Raw genomic sequence first — 24,305 nt, forward strand, 5'->3', positions numbered from 1 at the left:
GCCATTTTAATTATTACATGTTTTGGTGTGAACCTCCTTGGATTGATTTAGTTGGGGTCTCTCTGTACCTCCTACATCTAGATTTCTGTTCCCTTCTCCAGATGAGGGAAGTTTTCTGCTATTATTTCTTTGAATACATGTTCTGCTCACTTTTCTTTCTGTCCTCTTTCTAAAACCCCTGTAATGTGAGTGTTACTACACTTGAAAATGTTGCTGAGTTCCTTTATTCTCAATTTTTATTATTTTTCTTACTGCTTTTCATCTGGTTGCTGTCCTCCAGGCTGCTGACCCATTCTTCTGCTTCCTCTCTAGTCTACTATTTATTCCCTGTAGTGTATTTTTAAAATATTTATTTATTTTGAGAGACCTAGAGTGAGTGGGGGAGGGGCAGAGAGGGAGAGCGAGAATCCCAAGCAGGCTCTGTACTGTCAGTGTGGATAACAACGTGGGGCTCTACCCCAGGAACTGTGAAATCTTGACCTGAGCCGAAACCAAGAATCTGACACTCAACCTACTGAGCCACCCAGGTGCCCCTCCCTGTAGTGTATTTTTAATTTCAGTTATTTAGTTCATTTCTGATTTTTTTTTTTTAATGTTTTCTGGCTCTTTGTTGAAGGTCTCGCTGAGATCCTCCACTCTTTTCTCTCGTCCAGTATCTTTATGACCATCACTTTGAGTTCTGTCAGGTATATTGCTTATCTCCATTTCTTTTAGCTCTTCTATTGTCATTTTGTCCATTTGTCTCATTTGTGATATATTCCTCAGTCTCATTTTGTCTAAGTCTTTGTGATTGGTACTTTGTAGTAAGAAAGTCAGCTATATTCCGATTTGAAACTGGGGCTACAAAGAAGACGTCCTATGGCACTTTGCAGAGCACTGTCTCCTGTTCACCAGAACCAGTGACTGCAGAGGTGACATATATATTGAATATGCCCCACAGCTGTGGCTGAGCTTCATTTGCCTTCTGCCCAGTCTTCTGCAATGGCCCCCTTTCTCTGTTCTGGGTAGGGTTTGGTCCTTGGGCTAATCTGAGGTTGCCCTGCCTAACTTGGATTAGACCAAATGCCTGCCATCAGCCCATTTGCTGGGGCTGTGGAAGCATGAAACTGCAGGACACTCTCCCTACACTGTCTCCTAAGAGGGTTTCATTGGTGAGTGGGGTCTTCAGTGAGACAAAATCTCTGTCCCCAGTCTGTTGGGGTTGCAGTTACTCTTGAACTACAGGGCTTTTTCCTTGTGATGTCCCCTGTGAGGTTTTTGTTGGTGGGTGGTGTTGGCAGTCTGATTAGAATGCTGCCCCTAGGCCCCTGCTGGAGCTGCAGTAGAATTGATGTGTGTGGTTATTTTCTCTTCTACCCAGGGCAGGAGTCACTTTGGAGTGGTGCTGTTCACTGTTATGTTGCTTGCAGGATGATATTCATCAGAAGCTATTGTAGGGCACCTGGGTGGCTCAGTTGGTTAAGCGTCTGACTTAGGCTCAGGTCATGATCTCACGGTTTGTGGGTTTGAGCCCTGCGTCAGGCTTTGTGCTGACAGCCAGCTCAGAGCCTGGAGCCTGTCTTCAGATTCTGTGTCTCCATCTCTCTGTGACCCTCCCCTCTCATGCTGTCTTTTTCTCTTTCTCAAAAATAAATAAAACATTAAAATAAAGCAGCAGCAGCCATGGAGAGATTCCTCCCCAGTGGAGCAGATTGAATGCAGTGAGTCTGCAGTATAACATAGGGCGTGCAGTGTCTGCAAGGTAGGTGGAGAGATGTAGAGAGTTACCAGTTCCGAGCAGGGCTACTTGTAGAATGAGACTTGACAGTCACTGCTTTGGAGTGACTCCTGCCCATTTGGGCAGGTATGATGAGGCAGATCCATAGGAGGACACTGCGGCAGGGTATGTAGTGTTGCAAAGCGAGGTAAAGTGTATTCATACTCATTCTTGAAGGTGTCTGAGCTGTCGGGGAGAAAGGTCACCTGCTAGCTTTTATACTATTGGATAATTCTCCTAGAGATCCCCTAAAAATCTCCTTGCAACATCCATTCCAAGATTAGTAAAGAAATCTAGTTTATGCATACCCCAGGTAGTTTTTAAACTGCTGCTTCTACACTGTATATTTTGGAGGGTTGTTTGTTACACTCTGTCTTTAAGGATAGGGACTCAGTTTCATATTGGCCTCCAGCTCTTCCTGAGTAGAGCCTCCTAATTTTTAAAGTACCCAGTTTTAAGCTCTGCTGGCTATAAAAACTCTAGTTAAGCCCCACTGTTTTTCAAAGCTAAGTATTATGGGGACTTGTCTTTCCAGTGCAGGGCCACCTACCGTGTGGTCTGTTCATCTCCCTGCTTTGTGACTGTGGTATCCTTCCTGTTTGTGGTTAATCTTGCGGGAGTTTGGTTCCTGACTGTTTCTCTGTCCTTCCTGCCATTTTTAATGGTGACCTCTGCTCTAGACTTCACTGCATGGAGCCACTTCTGCCATTATTTGGTTCATTTTCTGAGTTGTACCGATGTGGCTGTTATGTAAATATATCCATGGGAAAAGGTGAACTTAGGATCCTCCTCCTCTGCTATCTTCCCAGGCTCTCCCTCCAGTAATCGGGGTCTTCTTAGTTTTGCATTAGTTCCTTTAGGTGTGGCAGCTCTTGGACTGTGTTCTGTAAATTACCTAGAACATGGGAGTCTTTGCCTGAAATACTGATGCTACAAGTTGACTGGGAGAGCCAAGAAAATATCTGTTGCACAGTTCCCCAGGCACCACCCGAAAGTGGGACACTCATGTCTCTTAATCTGTGGAGGATGCCATGCTCCCTTTCTTGTTGTCATCAAAACTGCTTTTAACATAATGTGAAAAGTAAACTTAAGGCTTTTTACTGAAAAATGAAGAATGATTTATTGTTAAGGAGCTCCTAACATCCTGATCACAAAGAAAGAAATCCATAAAATATAGAAACACAAAGTTACCTGCATGTAAAATGGAGTGAAAGAAAAATGGAGCAAATGTGTCAAAATTGTTCTACCACAGTACATTTTATTCAGTAATCAAAGGCTTACCTGACTGGTCCTTTTCTGTTTGCAAGAAAACACAAGACTGAAAGTGTAATATGAATCATCAGGAAAGCTAATCCAATCCCCAGGAGAGTCCATATATCTGGAATTTCAAACCAATTAAAAAGATATTCATGGTAAACTGTTACAAATTCCAAATTCAAGCAATTATTTAGTCACAATGTCACCTACTGTTCTGAGTGTACATGAAATCTGCAGAAGGGTTAACCTTAATGTGGCACCGATTTCCTTTCCATCCTTGTCCACATCTGAAAATAAGATAAAAACTTAAGTTTAACAAAAAAAGTGGAAACATACTTTAACAGTACTGTCATGGAACAAAATGATGAATATCAAAAAATAATGGTACAAGAGAATATGGGTAACTTTGAGAAGAAACCAAAAATATTTAACCAAAGCAAAAGCAAAATTTTACTGTTTTCATAATTGTGTCAGATGACTTTTAAAAAACTATGTTACCACCTTCTCGGGGCATCTGGGTGGCTCAGTCAATTAAACGTCTGGCTCTTGATCTCACCTCAGGTCATGATCTCGTGGTTTATGAGATAGAACCCCACATCAGACTCTGTACTGACAGTGTGGAGCCTTCCTGAACCTTTCTCTCTCTCAAAATAAATAAATAAACTTAAAAAATATATGTATATATATTTATCACCTTCTCGATTTTATTTATAAGATGGGAACTCAGCTTTCCCATTCCCCTTCCTCGTTTTCAAAAGTGACTTGATTTTTGTAATCCCTATCAAAATAACACCAGCATTCTTCACAGAGCGGGAACAAACACTCCTAAAATTTGTATGGAACCAGAAAAGACCCCAAATAGCCAAAGCAATCCTGAAAAAGAAAACCAAAGCTGGTGGCATCACAATCCCAAATTCAAGATGTGCTACAATGCTGTAATCATCAAGACAGTATGGTACTGCCACAAAAACAGACACTCAGATCAGTGAACAGAATAGAGAAACCAGAAATGGACCCACAAAGATGGCCAAGTAATCTTTGACAAAGCAGGAAAAATTTTTCCTATGGAATAAAGACAATTTCTTCAGCAAATGGTGCTGGGAAACCTGGACAGTGTCATGCAGGGAAATGAACCTGGACCACTTTCTTACACCATACACAAAAATAAACTCAAAATGGATAAAAGACCTAAATGTAAGACAGGAAGCCATCAAAATTCTAGAGGATAAAGCAGGAAAAAAAATCTTTGACCTCGGCCATAGCAACTTCTTACTCAGCACATCTGCAGAGTCCAGGGAAACAAAAGGAGAAACGAACTATTGGGACCTCATGAAAACAAAAAGCTTCTGCACAGCAAAGGAAAGAATCAGCAAAAGTAAAAGGCAACCAACGGAATGGGAAAAGATATTTGCAAATGACATTCAGACAAAAGGTTAGTATCCAAAATCTATAAAGGACTTATCAAAGTCAACACCCAAAACACAAATAATCCATTGAATAAATGAGCAAAAGATATGAATAGACACTTTTCCAAAGAAGACATCCAAATGGAAAATAGACACATGAAAAACTGCTCAACATCACTCATCATCACTCAACCACAATGAGATACCACCTCACTCCAATAAGAATGCCTAAAATTAACAATTCAGGCAATGACAAATGTTGACGAGGTTGTGGAGAAAGAGAATCTCTTTGGCACTGCTGGTGGGAATGCAAACTGGTGCAGCCACTCTGGAAAACAGTATGGAGGTCCTCAAAAAATTAAAAATAGAACTACCCTATGATCCAGCAAATGCACTACTGTGTATTTATTTAAGGGATACAGGAGCACATGCACCCCAATGTTTGTTTATAGCAGCGCTATCGACAATGGCCAGAGTATGGAAAGAGCCCAAGTGTCCATTGATGGCTGAATGAATAAAGACAATGTGATATATATACAATAGAGTATTACTCGGCAGTCAGAAAGAAAGAATGAAATCTTTCCATTTGCAACTACATGGGTAGAACTAGAGGGTATTATGCTAAGCAAAATTAGAGAAAGACAAATATCCTATGACTTCGCTCATGTGAGGAATTTAAGATACAAAACAGATTAACATAAGGGAAAGGAAGCAAAAATAATATAAAAACAGGGAGAGGGACAAAGCATAAGAGACTTTTAAATATAGAGAACAAACTGAGGGTTGCTGGAGGGTTTGTGGGAGGGGGGATGAGCTAAATGGGTAAGGCACATTAAGGAATCTATTCATGAAATCACTGTTGCACTATTTGCTCACTTGTATGTAAATTTTTAAAAAAGTGACAATTTTTACCCGTGTCTAATCCAGTATTACTGTATTGATCATTTGTCTCAAACCTAAAAAGCAGTTTTTTCAGTAGTGAATAGATTTCTGGTTTTTCAATACTGATGGAAATATTGAAATTGAAGATTTTTTATCCCTACATCAGCATGATCCTCCAAGTACATAGATTTGAAAGCAGGTAAATAATCTTATTAGATATACTTGTAATACTACTAGGATTTAATTAGCTTTGCTTTATTTAGTGATATCATAATGAATACTCCTAGAACACTGGGAGTATTTCTTTAATGGGTAGCTTTCAGAATGTTCAGAAACGGGATTAGCTTATACCTCAAAGGAAAATAAGGTTGATTCTTAAATAGTAAATGTGTCAGTTTTTTTTTCCCCTGGTATAAGATGTGTTTGTTTGCATATATATGTGTGTGTGTATATATATATATATATATATATATATATATATATATATGAAAGCTTATATACTGAGTTTTCCCAGAAATATCAGAATAGAAATTATTTGTATTTATGTTTTGTTGAATTTTCTGCCAAGTTCATGGTACATGCTACAAAATAAGATTAAGAACTAGCTTTTGAATGTGTGTGCTTCGGAGCTGTGTGTTACAAGCAATGCTTCTTCAGTACACAGTTATTGTATTTTCCCTGAATCTTTTTGAATTTGAGAATATTTTTCCTTTTTATTTAATATTTGTTTATTTTGAGAGTGAGTGAGTGAGCAGGGGAGGGTCAAAGAGAGAGAGATACAGAGGATCCGAAGCAGGCTCCTCACTGTCAGCACAGAGCCAGATGTGGTGCTCAGACTCACAAACCATGAGATCATGAGCTGAGCCGATACCAATAGTTGGACACTTAACCAGTTGAGCCACCCAGGTGCCTCTAAAACTTGAAAGCCTAATGGGAATTCTTCACAAAAGCAGTAGCTTCTTTAAATATAGAGAGCGTACTGATTCAAGAAGGTCCATAAGAATGCCTTCTTTCCTTCACAGAACTAGAACAAATAATACTAAAATTTATATGAAACCACAAGAGACCTTGAATGGCCAAAGCAATCTTAAAAAAGAACAATGCTGAAGGTAGCACAATCCCAGATTTCCAAATGTACTACAAAGAAGTAGTAATAAAAACAGTATGGTATTGGGAGAAAAAAACAACAACAACAAAAACTTAAATCAATGGAACAGAGAGCCCAGAAATAAATCCATGCTTATATGGTCAATAAATCTTTGAAAAAGGAGGCAAGAATATACGTGGGGAAAAGCCAGTGTTTTCAATAAATGGTATTGGGAAGACTGGACACTTACAAGAGGAAACTGGAACACTTTCTTACACCATACACAAAAATAAACTCAAAATGGATTAAAGACCTAGATGTGAGACCTGAAACCATAAAACTCCTTCAGGAAAACATAAACAGTAATTTCTTTGCGTTGGTCTTAGCAACATTCTTCTGGATAAATTTCCTCAAGCAAGGGAAACAGAAGCAAAATTAAGCTATTAGGACTCTACTAAAGTTAAAAAGCTTTTGCTCAGCAAAAGAAACCATCAACAGAAAGGTGACTTATACTGAGTGGGAGAAGGTATTTGCAAATGATACATCTGGCAAGGGGTTATATCCAAAATATATAAAGAACTTATATAACTCAAAACCCAAGAAAAACAATCTGGTTAAGAATGGGCGGAGGACAAGAGCATTTAAGTCTTCAGTGTCAGGTCATGACATTTTTCCAAAGGACACATAAAGATGGTCAACAAACACATAAAAAGATGCTCAGCATCACTAATCAGGGAAATGCAGACCCAAACCACAATAAGGTATCACTTTACACCTGTCAGAATGGCTAGAATCAAAAAGGAAAGAAAGAACAAATGTTGGCCAGGATATGGAGAAAAAGGAGCACTCGTGTGCCATTAGTGAGAATGCAGATTGGTACAGATACTGTGGAAAACTATCGAGTGTCCTCAAAAATGTAAAAATAGAAATACCTTATAATTCAGTAATTCCACTACTGGAAATTGAGCCAAGTACAAAAACACTTTTTTGAAAGATAAATGCACTCTTAAGTTTGTTGCAGCATCATTTGCAATAGCCAAGATATGGAAGCAACCTAAGTGTCCACAATAGATGAATAAAGAAAATGTATCTATATAAAATGGAATATTGCTAAGCCATAAAAAATAAGAGTTACCATTTACAACAATATGGATATACATAGAGGGTATAATTGCTAAGTGAGATTAGTAGACTGGGAAAGCAAATACCAAATGATTTTACATTCATGTGGAGTATTTAAAAAATGAGTTCTCAAATATAAGAATCAGAACTATAAATAGACCAATAATTTCTATATGTGTTGGGAGGAGAAAATAGGCAAAAGGGGTTAAGGAGAGGCAGATACTGGGGGGAAAAAGCTTTTTTCTTACTAAATATTTTTTTAAGGAGAAACGGACAATTTGGTTTGATGTCTGTGAAATACAATTTTTTGGAAATTAGAGTGTTTTCTTTATTCTCACCACCCATAAGATGTTTTCTTTGTCATTCCTCGATCAACATTGATCTACATGCCAGTCCTTCATATGTGCACACACTGGTGTTGCCTAGAGATAGGGGGCACTTCCTACCTAGATTATTTTGGTTCCTTTAGATTCTGAAGTTCCATTTCACTGGCATCAGATCAGGACTACAGCAGTTTTTAGGCAAATTGAAATTTTAGGGAAATTATAGGTGCTTAAATGTGCCTATTAACATAAATTCCAGTGGGAAGTACCTTGGAACACCAGTTAAAAAAATAACAGGAGGCAGGGCGCCTGGGTGCCTCAGTTAAGTGTCTGACTTCAGCTTAGGTCATGATCTCATGGTTCCTGAGTTCTATCGGGCTCTGTGCTGACTGCACAGAGCCTGGAGCTTGCTTCGGATTCTATGTCTCTCTTTCTCTCTCTGCCCCTCCCCCGTTCATGCTCTGTCTCTCTCAAAAATAAACATTAAAAAAGTAATAATGGGAGAGACTGCCAGGTATGATGGTAGAGTAGAAAGATCCTAAGCTCATTTCATCCCACAGATATGTGTAGATAATACCATATTAATATAAATAACCTAGAGAATGACCCAAAGACTGGCAGAACAGACTCTCCACAGCTAAATGTAGAGAAAAGATCATTTAGAATGAGGAAGGGCAGAGATCAGACTGAAAGCCAAATTGACCCATGGATGTGTGTGGGAGGGGCCGATACAGGTGTGGAGAGGGAGAGGAACACAGTGGACACCCCATACAGAGGGACCTTCACTGGGAAGAGGAATCCACTTAAAATTTGGCTTTGAAAACTAGAAGGGCTTAACTTCATGAGTTGTTTTTACAATCATTGGCACTCAACATCTGAAACTTTAAAAATCAGTGGGTTTTGCGGCACATGGATGGTTCATTTGGTTAAGTGTCTCTCGGTTTTTGTTCAGGTCATGATCTTACAGTGTTTCAAATCAAGGTCCACATCAGGCTCTGTGTGACAGTGTAGAGCCAGCTTGGGATCCTCTCTCTCTCTGTCTCTGCCACTCCCCACTCAATACTTTCTCTCAAAAGTAAGTAAATTTAAAATAAATAAATTAGTGGGTTTGGCTTTGGAAGAGCCAGAGGGCTATAGGAAACTGAGTCCCTGCCCTTTAAAGAGATGGCATAACAACCCCCTTGAGATACAACATAGAAGCAGTGGTTTGAAAAATGCTGGGGTATATGGGAAGGAGATTTATTTACTAATCTCAGAACATGTGCTGGAGGGACAGGGATCTGGGAGACTACTACAAAAACAGAACTGGTGTCCCCATTTCCTTGCACCATCCCCAGCCTAGGTAAGGTGATACCTGTAGGAACAGCACCATTTGAACACTCTCCACCTAGTTGGTGGTCCTACCCCCACCCATGCAGCAGGAGTTTTTAAAGGCAGCCACAGGTCCCCTCCCACAGCTGACCAGTGCTAACTTTGATAATACCATTCACCCTGTCCCTAAATTTTTCTGTGGATCCACCTCCCTCCAGCCTGATGCTGGCAGGAATTTCCAAAGCAGCTTCAGCTCCCCTCCTACAACTGACTTGTGCAAACCTTGCTAATAACACTAATACCCCCCTCTCCCCCACTGTGTTCTCCTGTGGATCTCTCCTATTCAACATGCACTAGGATGGAGTCCATCCAAAACTGTACCAAATTGTGGCACTGTGCAGGCAGCATGGACACAGCACCAAATCAAACTCAGTCCTGCACTGTGAGGAGGGAAAAAGCAAACAAAACATACCAGTTATGTGCTCCAGCAGTAGGCTGGAGGCAGACATCTGCTGTAGATTCAGGCTTCGCCCACTAATGAAAACTGCTCTGGGGACAGCATTGGGGTGATACCAGGGCTCTGGCAAATGCCTGGTCTGACCTAAATGAAGCCCAAGGTGACCCTAGACTGGCCTTTAAAAAGAAGGATCAACTCCTGTCCATAACAAGAAAAGAGAGCCATTGCAGGCAGTTGGCTCAGACACAGTAGTAGGGGGCACATAACACACATTGGGTATAGTTCTGAAGCATCAGGTTCTCGTGAATGGGGAACATTGTACTGTGAAGCTCTATAGGAGCTTTTTTTCATAAAGCCAGTACTTCAAGAGAAGGAGATGTAGCTGAATTTTCTAACACACAGAAACAGACTCAGAGTGACTTAGACAAAATGAGACAGAGAAATATGTCCCAAATGAACAAACTGAACAAAATGTCAGCAGGAAAACTAAATGAAATGGAGATAATATGCTTCATAAGGAATTCAAAATAATGGTCACAAAGATACCAGATTGAGGAAAGAGTGAAGGATCTCTGTGACACCTTCAGCAAAGAGATGGAAAACATAAAATAACCAATAAGATTTTAACCAATACGTGAAATTAAAAATACACCCCAGAGAATGAATATTAGACTAGTGGAAGCAAAATAATGGATCAGTGATCTGGAAGACGGTCATAGAAAGCCTTGAAGCTGAAAAAAGAAAAAAAAAAATAGATTAAGGGAATTCAGCAATACCATCACATGTAATAACCTTCACATTATAGAGATCCTAGAAGAAAAAGGAAAAAGGGACCAGAAAATTTATGTAAGTAAGTCATAGCTGCAAACTTCCCTAGTCTGGGGAAGGAAACAGAGAAACAGATCCAGGAGGCACAGATACTCACAACAAAATCAACCCAAGGAGCTTCACATCATACATAGATACATAAACTAGCAAAAAAATAGTGATAAAGAAAAAAATTTAAAGCAGGAAGAGAAAGAAAATAGGTACCTACAAGGGAAATCCCATCAGCTGAGTTTTTAGTATAAATTTTGCCGGGCAGAAGGGACGTGGCATATTCAAAGTACTGAAAGGGAACAGAAAAAGAAAAAAAACCTAAAACCAAGAATACTTCATCCATCAGGGCTATCACTCAGAAGGGAAGAGAGGAAGTTTTCCAGGCAAACAAATGTTAAAGGAATTAAGAAATTCATCAACATTAAAGCAGTTTTACATGATATATTAAAATTGGGCTCTTTGAGTTGAAAAGAAAAACCATAAGCAACAGAAAAGTAGAAAGCACAAAAGTAATAAAATTAAGTATATTAGTGAAAGAATGTATAGTGTGACACCATCCACATAAAATGTGGGGAGGGGATGAGTTAAACGTTAGTGCTTTACAATGAGTTCAAACTTAAAGTGACGAACAACTTAATACAGCCTGCTATATGCAGTGTTAAATATAAACCTATTGGTTACCACAAATCAGAAACTGGTTATAGATACAGGAGTAAAGATAAAGGAATCAAAGTATAGAACTCAAGAAAGCCAGCAAAGCATGAGAGAAGATAGTAAGAGAAGAAAAGAACAAAGAACTGCAAAACAACCTTAAAACAAGTAATAGAATGGCAATTAGTACTTATCAATATTTAGTTTGAATATAAATGGACTAAATGCTCCAATCAAAACACACAAGGTTAACAGAATGGATAAAGCAAGACCCATCTATATGCAGCCTAAAGAGACTCAGTTCAGACCTAAAGACACATGCACATTCAAAGTGAGGGGATGGGAAAGCATTTGTTACAGAATGGGAGTGAAAATAAAGCTTGGACAGCAATACTTAGAGAAAATAGACTGTAAAATTGGGGTGCCTGAGTGGCTCAGTCAGTTAAGCGTCTGACTTCGGCTCAGGTCATGATCTCACAGTTCATGGGTTTCGAGCCTGTGTTGGGCTCTGTGCTGACAGCTAGCTCAGAGCCTGGAGCCTGCCTTAAGATTCTGTATCTCCTCCTCTCTTTGACCCTCCCCTGCTTGCTCTCTCTCTCACGCGCTCTCTCTCTCACCCTCTCAAAAATTTAAAAAAAAAAAAAAAAAAAAAAAGACTGTAAAATAAAGACTGCAACAAAACACAAAGACAGTAGGTAAAGGGAAGAATCAAACAAGAAGATAAAATGATTGTAAATATTTATGCACCCAACATGAAACACCCATATACTTAAGGCAGCTATTAACAAAGGAAGTAACAGTACAATAATAATAAGGCACTTTAACACCCCACTTAAATCAAGGGACAGATCATCCAGACAGAAAATCAACAAGGAAATGGCTGCTTTTAATAACACATTGGACTAGATGGATCTAACAGATAGTACTCAGAACATCCCATCTTAAAACAGAAGAAAACACATTCTTTCAAGGGTACATGGAACATTCTCCAGAATAGATCACATGTTAAGCCACAAAACAAGTCTCAACAAATTGAAGAAATTGAAGTCACACTGTAAGAATTTTGAACAATTTTAAGGTAGAAATGAACACCAAGAAAAAAATCTATAAAGAAGACAAATACATGGGGTTAAAAAACATACTATGAAATAATTAGTGGGCCAACCAAAAAAACAATGAGGAAATAAAAAAATACATGGAGACAAATGAAAATGAAACGCAATGGCCCACAATCTTTGGGGTACAGCAAAAGTTGTTTTCAGAGACAGGCCTACCTCAAGAAGCAACAAGAATCTCAAATAAATAACCTAACCTTATATCTAATGGATCTAAAAAAACAAACAAAACCTACAACTAGAAGTAAGGAAATAATAAATATTAGAACAGAATTTTTTAAAAATAGAAACAAAAAATAGAACAGGTCAATGAAATAAGCAGGCGATTTGTCAAAAAGATAAATAAAATTGATAAACCATTAGCCAATCTAATCAAAAAAGAGAGAGGGAGAGCTCAAAATCAGAAGTGAAAAAGGAAAATTAACAACCAACCCAACAGAAGCACTAAAGATTGTAAGAATATTTACTATAAAAAATTATTTGCCAACAAACTGGTCAACCTAGAAGGAATGGATGAAGTCCTAGAAACAAATAACTTTCCCAAAGTGAATCAGGATAGTCCATGACCAGATAGCTTCAAAGGTGAATTCTGTCAAACATTTAAAGTAGTGTTTAGGCACCTGGGTAGCTCAGTCAGTTAAGCATCCAACTTTAGCTCAGGTCATGATCTCACAGTTTGTGGGTTCAAGCCCCACATTGGGCTCTGTGCTGACATCTCAGAACCTGGAGCCTGCTTCAAATTCTGTGTCTCCCTCTCTCTCTGCCCCTCCCCTGCTCTTGCCCTGTCTCTCTCTCTTAAAAATAAACATGAAAAAATTAAAAAAAAAAAAAACTAGCGTTAATAACTATTCTTCACAAACTATTCTAAAAATAGAAGAGGAAGGAAACCTTCCATATTAATTCTATATGGCCAGTATTACCTTGATACCAGAAAAAAGATACTACAAAGTTAAAGAACTACAGGCCCATATTTCTGATGAACAAAGATGTAAAAATCCTCAACAAAATATTTTCAAAGTGAATACAACAATACATTTTTAAGCAAATCATATACCACAATAAAGTGGGGTTTATTTTGGGGATGCAAGGATGATTCAGTATTCACCAATTAGTGTAGTACATCACATCAGTAAAAGTTAAAAACCATATGAACATCTGAACAGAGGCAGAAAAATCATTTGACCAAGTACAACATTCATTCATGATAAAAGCACTCAACAGTGTACATTTAGAGAGAACATACCTCAACATAACATAGTAAGGATCATATGCAAAAATACCCACAGCTAACATGGGTATTTTCAACGGTGAAAAACAGAGCTTTTCTCCCAACGTCAGGAACAAAGGACTCTCATCAGTTTTATTCTACATGGAGGTGGAATTCCTAGCCCAGCAATCAGATAAGAAAAAGAAATAAAAGGCATTGAGATTGGCAAGGACGAATTAAAACCTTCACCATTTGCAGATGATATGATATTATCTATAGAAAATTCTAAAGATTCCACCAAATACAAAGCAAAACTCCTAGAACTGATAATTGAATTTTATAAGGTCATCAGATACAAAATCAATAAACAGTAATCTGTTGCATTTCTACACACTAATAATGAAGTAGCAAAAGAGAAATTAAGAACACAATACTGTTTACAGTTGTACCAAAAATAATAAATTATGTAAGAAGAAACTTAACCAAGGAGGTGAAAGATTAGTACTTTGTTGTTGTTGTTTGTTTATAAGTAATCTCTACACCAAACATGGGGCTTGAACTTAACAACCTTGAGACCAAGTGTCACATATTCTAATCTGAGCCAGCCAGATGCCAACTGAAATTTGCAAACTATAAACCTTTGATGAAAGAAACTGAAGATGACACAAATGAAATGCTATTCCATGATCATGGATTGGGAGAACAAATGTTCAAGTGTCCATTCTGCCTAAGGCAATCTACAGATTTAATGCAATCCCTGTGGAAATACCAACAGCATTTTTCACACAACTAGAACAAGGAATCCTAAAATTGGTAAGGAACCACAAAAGACCCTAAATAGAATGATCTTCAAAAAGAAAAAAACAAAACCAAAAACTGGAAATACCACAATTACAAATTTCAAGTTACACTACAAAGAAGTAGTAATCCAAACAGTATGTTACTGCCATAAAAATAGATACATAGATCAGAGTAACAGAATAGTGGCCCCAGGAATAAACCCACAGTTATATGGTGAACTAATCTATAACAAAGGAGGCAATAATACACAATGGGAAAAAGAAGTCTTTCAACAAATGATGCTGGGAAAACTGGACAGGTAGATGAAAAAGAATGAAACTGGACCACTTTCTTACAGGATACACAAAAATAAGGTCAAAATAGATTAGGGACCTAAATGTTAGACTTGAAACCATAAGATTCATAAAGAAAACAAGGACAATAATTTCTTTGACACTGGTCATTGAATCTTTTCTAGATAAATCACAGGCAAGGGAAACAAACCAAAAGTAAACTATTGGGATTACATTAAAATAAAAAGCTTCTAAAAAGTAGAGGAAACCCAACAAAACAAAAAGGCAACCTACTGAATAGAAGAGGAAATTTTCACACGATCTGTCTGATACAAGGTTAGTATCCAAAATACATAAATAACTTCTACAACTCAACACGATAAACACAAATGATCCAGTTTAAAAATGGGGAGACAGACATTCCTTCAAAAACAAAACAAAACAGAGTGTCCAGGAACATATGAAAAGATACTCAATATCACTAATCATCAGGGAAGTGCAAATGAAAACCATAATAAGGTATCCCTCCCCACCTGTTAGAATGGCTAAAATATAAAATACAAGAGATATGTTGGCAAGGATGTGGAGAAAAAGGAACCCTTGTGCACTGTTGGTGGGAATGCAGATTGGTTCAACCACTATGAAAAACAGTATGAAGTTTCTTCAAAAAATTAAAAACATAACTACCAGATGATCCAATAATCTTACTACTGATTATTTTTATCCAAAGAATATTAAAACACTAATTTGAAAAGATACCAGCACCCCTACTTTTATTGCAGCACTGTTTATAATAGCAAAATAATGGAAACAACCCAGTTGTCCATCCATAGATGAATAAACACAATACATACACACACACAGGAACATTACTTAGCCTTAAGAAAGAATGAAATCTTGCCATTTGCAACATGTATGTACATACCTTAAGAGCATAATGCTAAGTGAAATAAGACAGAGAAAGACAAATAAATATCATTGCATTCATGTGGAATTTAAGAAACAAAACAAAGGAATGAAGGAAAAAAAGAGACAAATCATAAACAGACTCTTAACTAGAGAAGCAACTGATGGTTTTTTACTTGAGGGGAAGTGTTTGGGAAGGATACAAAAATAGGTGAAGGGAATTATGAGTGCACTTATGATAGGCATTGAATACTGTATAGAATTATTAAATCATTATATTGTACACCTGAACTAATACAACACTGTATATTCATTTTACTGGGAATAACAAAATAATGGGAGAAAACACAAACCATATGGGAAACTAGTATGTATCTTAAGACCCTGTCTACCTGCCTGTCATTCTGTATCTCTTTTTTATTTAGCTATGCATATGTGTATACATATATACATACATAACACCTTATGGTGAACAAATGGGAATACTGCATGGCCTTTTCTTTGATGTTTCTTTGAGGAGTTTATACAGAAAAAGATTTGATGTTATTTTTTTCAGAAATAGGTGCAGATAACTATGGATAAAAGGAAAAATAAAGGCAGATTTAGGTGATGAAGATTTATCTATGAAAATAACGGGAAATAATCTTCCTTTCAATAGGTATATAAATATATCGCTGAATTCTTGTTTATTTACTTATTTATTACTAAAGATCAATTTTGTTAAACTATAGGTCAAAGTCATGTAATCATTTCAGCTAATATGAGAAAAGTAATGGGAGGGAATGTACATTAAGTGTCAAAGTTACTTTCAAAATATGCTGAATTTTGTCACTTTGGCCAAAGGAATTTTGAATTTAAAAAGTATGAATGAAATTTTGATTAAGGCACTTAAACTACAAAATCCTTCAAAGACGATGATTATATTACATGAGATTGAGTACACTACTACAGAAAAGTCCCACCTACGTATATTTATCAGTCTACCATCCTGAAAATAAAATCTTATATGGATGTTTTCAGAAGGGTTTATCTTCTGTAAATATTAATATATTTCTATTAGTTTTGAAATAGTAAAAATTACTGCAAGTTAAAAATTATATCATTAGGGACGCCTGGGTGGCTCAGTCGATTAAGCGTCCGACTTTGGCTCAGGTCATGATCTCACGGTTCATGAGTTTGAGCCCTGCCTGCATCGGGCTCTGTGGTGACAGCTAGCTCAGAGCCTGGAGCCTGTTTCGGATTCTGTGTCTCCTTCGGTCTCTGACCCTAGGCTGCTCCTTCTTTCTCTCCTTCTTCTCAGAAATAAATAAAATGTTAAAAAATAAAAAAAATAATAAAAAGTTTATCATTAAATCTGATCCAGAAAATTCTAATCAATAAATGTGAATGTAAATGAAGTGAAAATTGTAATCTCCGTTCCCAAGTGATTCTCAAATGGTTACTTTTTTCTCAGTCATTTGATGTTTCTCAGTTTCAAAATAACACATGATCAGGTCATAAATGAAATTATGCACAAATATTTTAAAAGATTACTCATCATCCCCTTATGCAGTTTCATCCTCCTGATGCAATATAAACAGCCAGATATGCCTCCTTCCATTTCTTTCATTTTGTCATAGAACACGCACTCCCATTGTATATATATGGGTGTGTGTGTGTGTGCCTGTTGTAAGAGAAACATCTGCATCTTTATTATTATTTTTAAGGTTTTATTTACTTATTTTAAAGAGAGAGAGCACCTGAAAGAGAGCAGGGAGGAGCTGAGAGAAAGAGACAGTGAGAGAATCCTAAACAGCCTCCTCACTTTCAAAAGCACAGGGCCCGATGCAGGGCTCTAACTCTCAAACTGTGAGTGCATGACCTGAGCTGAAACTAAAAGCCGGACATTTAACCAACTGAGCTGCCCAGGTACTCTCTTTACATTTCTAAATGGCGTTTACTTTGAATAATTCTTGGTGGACTATTTTGAGGTCAGATATCTATATAAACAACACATACAGACATGTAACTTTCAGAAATATGCATATCATATGTGCATTTTTAGTTCCATCTTTCTCTTATTCTTCTCCTTCCCTCTTTACCCCAATATATTGGATGAATGAAAAGGAGGAAAAAATAGAAACACAATTGTTGGATTGCAGAAAGTAGCAGGTAAGAATAATTAACATTTTCAATTATTTTTGTCCTAATCCTCTTCTACAGGTAATTCAGTGTTCAAAGGAATTATAGCTGTCCAAACCCTAGACTCTTTAAATCATCCTTGAAAGGGATAGGTCTTCAATCCTTGCAGTGAATCGGTGAGGCCAGCAGTGATGGGATACAAGAATAGCACACCGAAGGGGCGCCTGGGTGGCTTAATCGGTTAAGCGTCCGACTTTCACTTAGGTCATGATCTCGCGGTTCGTGGGTTCGAGCCCTGCATCAGGCTCTGTGCTGACTGCCAGCTCAGAGCCTGGAGTTTGTTTCAGTCTGTGACTCCCTCTCTCTCTGACCCTCCCCTGCTCACACTGTCTCTCTCTCTTTCTCTCTCCTAGACATAAATTAACAAATATATTAAAAAAAAAAGAAAAGAATAGCACACTGAAGTTCCATCTATCCTTTGAGCAACAACAATGAAACTAGTATACACCCTCCATCTCACCTCTTAGGACTATGAGCTGGAAGGGAAAATAGAAAATTTCTATCTGTTCTAACTACAATTTGATGGATTAATTTCCTCCAAAGTCTAAATGTCTAAATTTCTAAATGTCTATTAGAAATCATTAAGGTGTTTTCACAGGAAAAGAGTAGTCCTTTTCTCTATTATTTTTCATACGCAGTCTTGGTGGGGAAAGTCAGATATCTCACTAAACTCTTCATTTTTGCTTGGCAAATGAGCACTATGCGAATAAATGAAAATTAAGAGAATCTGTGATCCTGAAGAAATAATGCAAAAATAGCTCCCTTTAGTACTAGCATATTGAGTGTTTTTAGACTTGTTGAGGGTGAAGGTTCTTGTGAGGAGACATAGGGTAGGGGGAGTACATGAGGTATTGAACAGAACTTGGTGGGCTGTGGCTTTGTTAATGCCAACCAGAGACTGTGAGTTGGGTGGGGCATTCTAGAGACTTGTATAGGGAGCTGGGTGGCCATTAGTGTGGGATAAATGTGGAGAGTGCTGCAAATTGTCGAATGCCACCAGTGAGGTACCTAAAAGAATGGGTAATGAGATTCACCTTACTGCTTGACAAGGACAAGAATTACCTTTTCTAAGTAATATCCTGGCTCTTTAGGACTAAACAAGGATGAATGAAGTTGTGATTTTTACCTCTTATTTAGTCTAAATGGATCCATAAAGACCATGAACATTATATAATACTTGTGCTAAGACGGAAATGCATCAATCTGAAATAGAATGCTTTTTTGTTTAAATGTCAAGAGAATGAAAATAAATGCTGGACATGATATAATTATTTTAGAGGGCTGTTATTTTCATTTTGAGTCATTAGAGCCAATTTAATCAATAAAAATAACTGTTAAGTTTGAGAAAAGGGAAGAAAATCACTTGTTAATTCATTCATAAAGCACCCGTAAGGAAAAAGTATATGAGGAAAGTGATTTACTATAGTAGGGCTGTGAATTTTGTCACTTATTTCACATACCTAATGAGTATAAACCGACATTAGCGTATTTCACTTTCATTTTTACAACTATGGAATTTGACAGTACTGCCAAATTATAGTGCATGTTGTGGCTGCCTTTCTCAAATTCATTTGACCACCCATGCTCTTTCCTTTCCTTCCACCAAATCATAAGCATTTCTATGGTTTGGTTGGGATTGAACCCTGACCTGACCTCTAGGATGATCTCATTCCCATGGTGTAATGTTTTGATTTAGGACCCTGTGCATCACCACATGATATTTCTAGTCAACATGGATTGATTCACTAATATGGCAAGATAGAAAGACCCTGAATTCACCTCCTCTATAGAACACAGCAAATTACAAAAAAAAAAAAAAAAAAAGCCCATAGCTAATTCCATTTTCTTATAAAAGAATTCCTGAAGAAGAATGGAGGGCCAACTAAACATCTTCTGCACAACGAAAGAACGGTGAAAGAGAGAAGAGCAAAAGAGATGAAGACAAGCTAACAAAGGGAACCCCCACCCTAACACTGCAAACTGCAGCGGGGAGGGATAGTACTGAGGAGCATAGAGCAGATTCCTCTGTCCTTAGGCACAGGAAAAAAAAAAAAAAAAAAAGGCTGCAGTTTAAAAGAGCAACTGGTTTGTAAAAGCCAACCATGGAACTCTATGTAATGGAGAAGCTGCTAGAACTCTCTGGGTCAAAGGGACTGGAAAGTGACATAATTTATGCTCCACTCACCCCATGTTGAAAATGCATACTGGAGCATGTTCAGTATACCCTAACCAGATTGCAGCTCTGGTTGTGTTGAGGCATAGGAAAAAAAAAAAAAAAAAAGAAAAGCCAGGGTTAAAAGAATAATTAGCATATAAAAGAGGCAGTCCTAGAACTCAAGTGGAGGAAGCTGCTGAAATTCTCTCCAGGTAGGAGGGGCTGATGGACACAGTACCCCTGTACCTTGAAAGCATGGACCACTGGACAGTTCAGGTACCCTAACTGGCCTGGCACCTCAGTGACCCCTAGATCCCTGGCTCACGCCAGTCCCAGCTGTCCCACAAGGAGGCCACAGGGCAGCACACAGCGGGATACCCCTGGTTAGTGCTCACTACCAATCCAGCCTTTATGAAAATGTGGCACAGGCACAAAGCACCATGGAACACTCCAGACCCACACCACTTCACTTCAGACAGCTTGCTAGGGCACCCCTGGTTCAAAGTGCTTCACAGCTTCCTGGCTTACATCTCCTTTGGAACCAGCTGCCCTGTCAGGGTGCCCCTGTATAAAGCACCCAAGAACCCCTGGCCCTTGCTTGCCTACATAGTTTCCCTTCACCTGGCCGGGGAGGTACTTCCTGTGTGGAGCACACTGGAACACTCCCACCCGCACACTTGGCCTCAGCTCCAATCATATGGCTAGGGTACCACCTGTGCTGAGCATTCAGGGACATTCAGCTTTTACCCAGTTCAACTTCAGCTGTCCTGCTAGGGCACCCTCAGAGTAGAGAGCCTGCAGTCACTTTAGCTTCAGCTGTTCAGCCAGGGCAGACTTTGCACAGAGTTCAGAGATCACACTGCCCCATACTCACTTTAGATTTAGCTGTCCTGCCAGGGTGCCCCCCCACCCACAGAGTGCCCCAGCACCCCGTGTGTGTACCCTGCCTCAGCTCTGGCCACCTCTCTGTGTGGAGAGTCCTGGATCATGCTGTTTTACACCCACTTCAGCTTCTTATCCTGGTAAGGCTTCCTCTATATGGAGAGCCAGAGGTATCCAGCTCAAATTCAGTTTAGCTTTAGCTATACTGCCAGGGCACCCACTGCATGGAGAGCCCAGGGACTACACTGATCTATGCCCACTTAAGCTTTAGCTGCTGTACTAGGGCACTCAGTATGTGGAGAGCTCCAGGATCCCCAGCCCATGCCAGCTCCTTTCCAGCCAGCCAGGAAGTGACCAAGAACACACAGTCTACATAGTGGATGACCATACACAAGACCATTCTTTTAAGTTCAGGAGTAGCTATTCCACTTAATCCATAGAAACACACAAAGTATAGCAAAACAGGAAGACGGGAATATTCTCCAAAAGAAAGAACAACACAAAATCTCAGACAACTAAGTCAAGTGGAAATAAGCACCATGTCTGATAAAAAACTTAAAAGTAATTATTCTAAAAATGCTCACTGGGCTGGAGAGAAGAATTGGAGAAGTCAGTGAGACCTTCAATAAAAATTATACACCCACATATACATATATATGTATATAAAAACCCATTGGGTGACTGAATGCCGCACTCAGTTAAGCATCTGACTCGATTTTGGCTCAGGTCATGATCTCACAGTTTGTGAGACTGAGCATCAGATCAGGCTCTGCATTGACAGTTCAGTCTGCTTGGGATTCTCTCTCTCCCGCTCTGTCCTTCCCCCAGTTTCATGCATGCATGTGTACTCTCAAAATAAATAACATTAAAAAAAAAAAAAAACAATCAGAGTAGAAAAATACAATTAACAAAATTCTATGGGGCATCTGGGTGGTTCAGTTGGTAAGTGTTCAACTTCAGCTGAGATCATGATCTCATGGTTCATTGATTTGAGCCCTGTGTTGGGCTTTGTGCTGACATTGTGGAGCCTGCTTCAGATTCTCTGTCTCCCTTTCACTCTTCTGCCCTTCCCCCACTTTCTCTCTCTCTCAAAAATAAACATTAAAAAAAATCCTCTAGTGGGATTCAGCAGATTAGTGGATGCAGAAGAACATATCAGTTGTCTAGAAGACAAGTTAATGGAAAGCACTCAAGCTGAACTGCAAAGAGTGATCATTCTAAAACATTAGGAAAGGTTAAAGGATCTCTTGGATGACATCAAATAAACAAACATTTGTATTATAGGGGTCCCAGAACAAGAGAGAAAGAAGCAGAAATTTTATTTGAAGAGGTAAGAACTGACTCGGTCTCACCTGGAGAAAGAAATAGACATGCAGGTTCAAAAAACACGGAGTTCCAAATAGATTAACCCAAGAAATTCCATGGCACAACACATTACCATTAAAACATCAAAGGTTAAAGTCAGAGCATTTTAAAAGCAGCAAGAGAGAAGCAAATAGTTATATACAAGGGAAACCCAGTAAGGTTATCAGCTGATTTTTTAGCAGAAAACCTTTGCAGGCAAGAAATGACATGGTATATTCAAAGACCTGAAAGGAAAAACCTATAACAAAAGACTACTACACCCAGCAAGGTTTAATTCAGATATGAAGGAGAGACAGAGTTTCCCAGACAAAAAAGTTAAAAGAGTTTATCATCCCTAAACAAGCCTTACAAGAAATGCTAAAGGTACTTCTTTAAATGGAGAAGAATTGGCCATAATTAGACATAAGAAAATTATGAATAAAAATATATAATAGCATATTATATATATCATATGTGGAGGACCGAGTAAAAACAAAAGGCTTTTTTCATAATGTATTTGAACTTAAATGATATTAAATTTAATAGAGACTGCTATATTTTTGGTGTGTTATATATGGACCTCATGTTAACTACAAACTCTATAATAGATACACATGCGCACAAAAGAACCTGAAAGCTACATATAACACTACAGAAACCTACCAATCACAAAGAAAAGAGAACACATGAAAATAAAGGAACAGAGAACTATAAAGATCATCAGAAAACAGATTAAAAAGTGTCAATAAATACATACTTTTCAATAATTTCTTTAAATGGCCTAAATGTTCTAATAAAAAAAAAAAAGGTTGGCGGAATGATTATTAAAGAAAAAAAAAGACATCTATCTGCTGCTTACAAGAGACTCCTCTCAGACCAAAAGACACATGTGGACTGTAAGTGAAGGGATAGAGAAACATTTGTCATGCAAATGGCAGGGGGGAAAAAAGCCAGTATAGCAGTGCTTGTATCAGGGAAAATAGACTTTGAAACAAAGACTATAACAAGGGGCAAAGGCATTACATAATGAAAAAGACTCAATCCAACAAGAAGATATAACATTTGTAAATATCTATGCACCCAACAATGGAGCACCTAAACATAAAGCAAATATTAATGGACACAAAAAGAGAAACTGATTATAATACAATATTAGTAAGGGACTTTAATACTTCATGTACATCAGTGGATAGATTATCCACACAGAAAATCAATATAAGCATCTTATGCTTTAGACCAGATGGACATACCAGATATATACACAGAACATGCCATCCGAAAATAACAGGATTCTTTTCAAGGGCACATGGAACATTCTGCCAAACAGATCACATGTTAGGTCACAAAACAAGACTCAATACATTTAAGAAGACTGAAATAATACCATGCGTCTTTGGCATCACGATTGTATGAGGGTAGAAATAAATCACAAGGGGGGAAAACCTAGAAAGAACACCAGCACAAAGAGGCCAAACAACATAATACTAAATAACGAATGACTCTTTGGAGTCAACAAAGAATCCAAGAGGAAATTTAAAAAATACATTAAGAGCAATGTAAATTAAAACACGATGGCCCAAAATTGTTGGGACACAATGAAAACAGTTCTAAGAAGGAAGTATATAGTAATACAGGCCTACCTCAAGAAACAAGAAAAATCTCAAATAACAATCTAACCTTATACCTAAAGGAACTAAAAAATAAGAAGAAACAAATCCCAAGGTGAGTAGAAAGATGCAAATAATAAAGATCAGAGCAAAAATAAATGACACAGAGACTAAAATTTTTTTAAAAAGATAAAACAGCAGCTAGTTTGTTGAAAAGATAAATGAAATTCATAAATTCTTATCTAGCCTTATTAAGAAAAAGAAGAGAAAGGCACCAAATAAAATAGGAAACAAGGAGAAGTAATAACTTACACCACAGAAATACAAAGGATTATAAGAGAATAGCATGAAAAATTATATGCCAACAAATTAGATAACCTAGAAGAAATGGGTAAATTTCTAGAAAATACAAACTTCCAAAACTAAACCATGAAGAAATAGAAAAGCTGAGCAGACTAATAACTAGTAATGAAATTGGATAAGTAATCAAAAACTGACAACAAGTAAAAGTCTAGGACCAGATGGCTTCACAGATAAATTCTACCAACCATTTAAAGAAGAATTAGTATCTAGTCATCTTAAACTATTCCAAAAAATAGAAGAAGAAAGGCTTTCAAATACATTCTATAAGGCAAACATTGCCCTGATAACCCAAACTGAAAAGTCACTACAAAAATGAAATTACAGGTCAATCTCTCTGATAAACATAAATATAAGAATCCTCAAAAATATTATCAAACCACATTTAAAAATACATTAAAAAG

The 24,305-nt window shown here is 37.8% G+C and overlaps 1 protein-coding gene across 1 annotated transcript in view; it reads right to left on the bottom strand.

The window, feature by feature from the left end:
• MALRD1 (MAM and LDL receptor class A domain containing 1) overlaps positions 1-24,305 on the bottom strand; it is a 757,419-nt gene that overhangs the window by 31,960 nt on the left and 701,154 nt on the right. Inside the window, exons 38-39 of the mRNA XM_077772480.1 lie at positions 3,224-3,300; positions 3,038-3,134 (exon numbers count right to left, since the gene is read on the bottom strand). Coding sequence (XP_077628606.1) covers positions 3,038-3,134; positions 3,224-3,300 — 174 coding nt within the window. The remainder of the gene's footprint in view (positions 1-3,037; positions 3,135-3,223; positions 3,301-24,305) is intronic.

Source organism: Crocuta crocuta, unplaced genomic scaffold (genome assembly GCF_008692635.1).
Source record: "Crocuta crocuta isolate KB4526 unplaced genomic scaffold, BGI_CrCroc_1.0 scaffold96, whole genome shotgun sequence".
NCBI classification, from domain to species: Eukaryota; Metazoa; Chordata; class Mammalia; order Carnivora; family Hyaenidae; genus Crocuta; species Crocuta crocuta.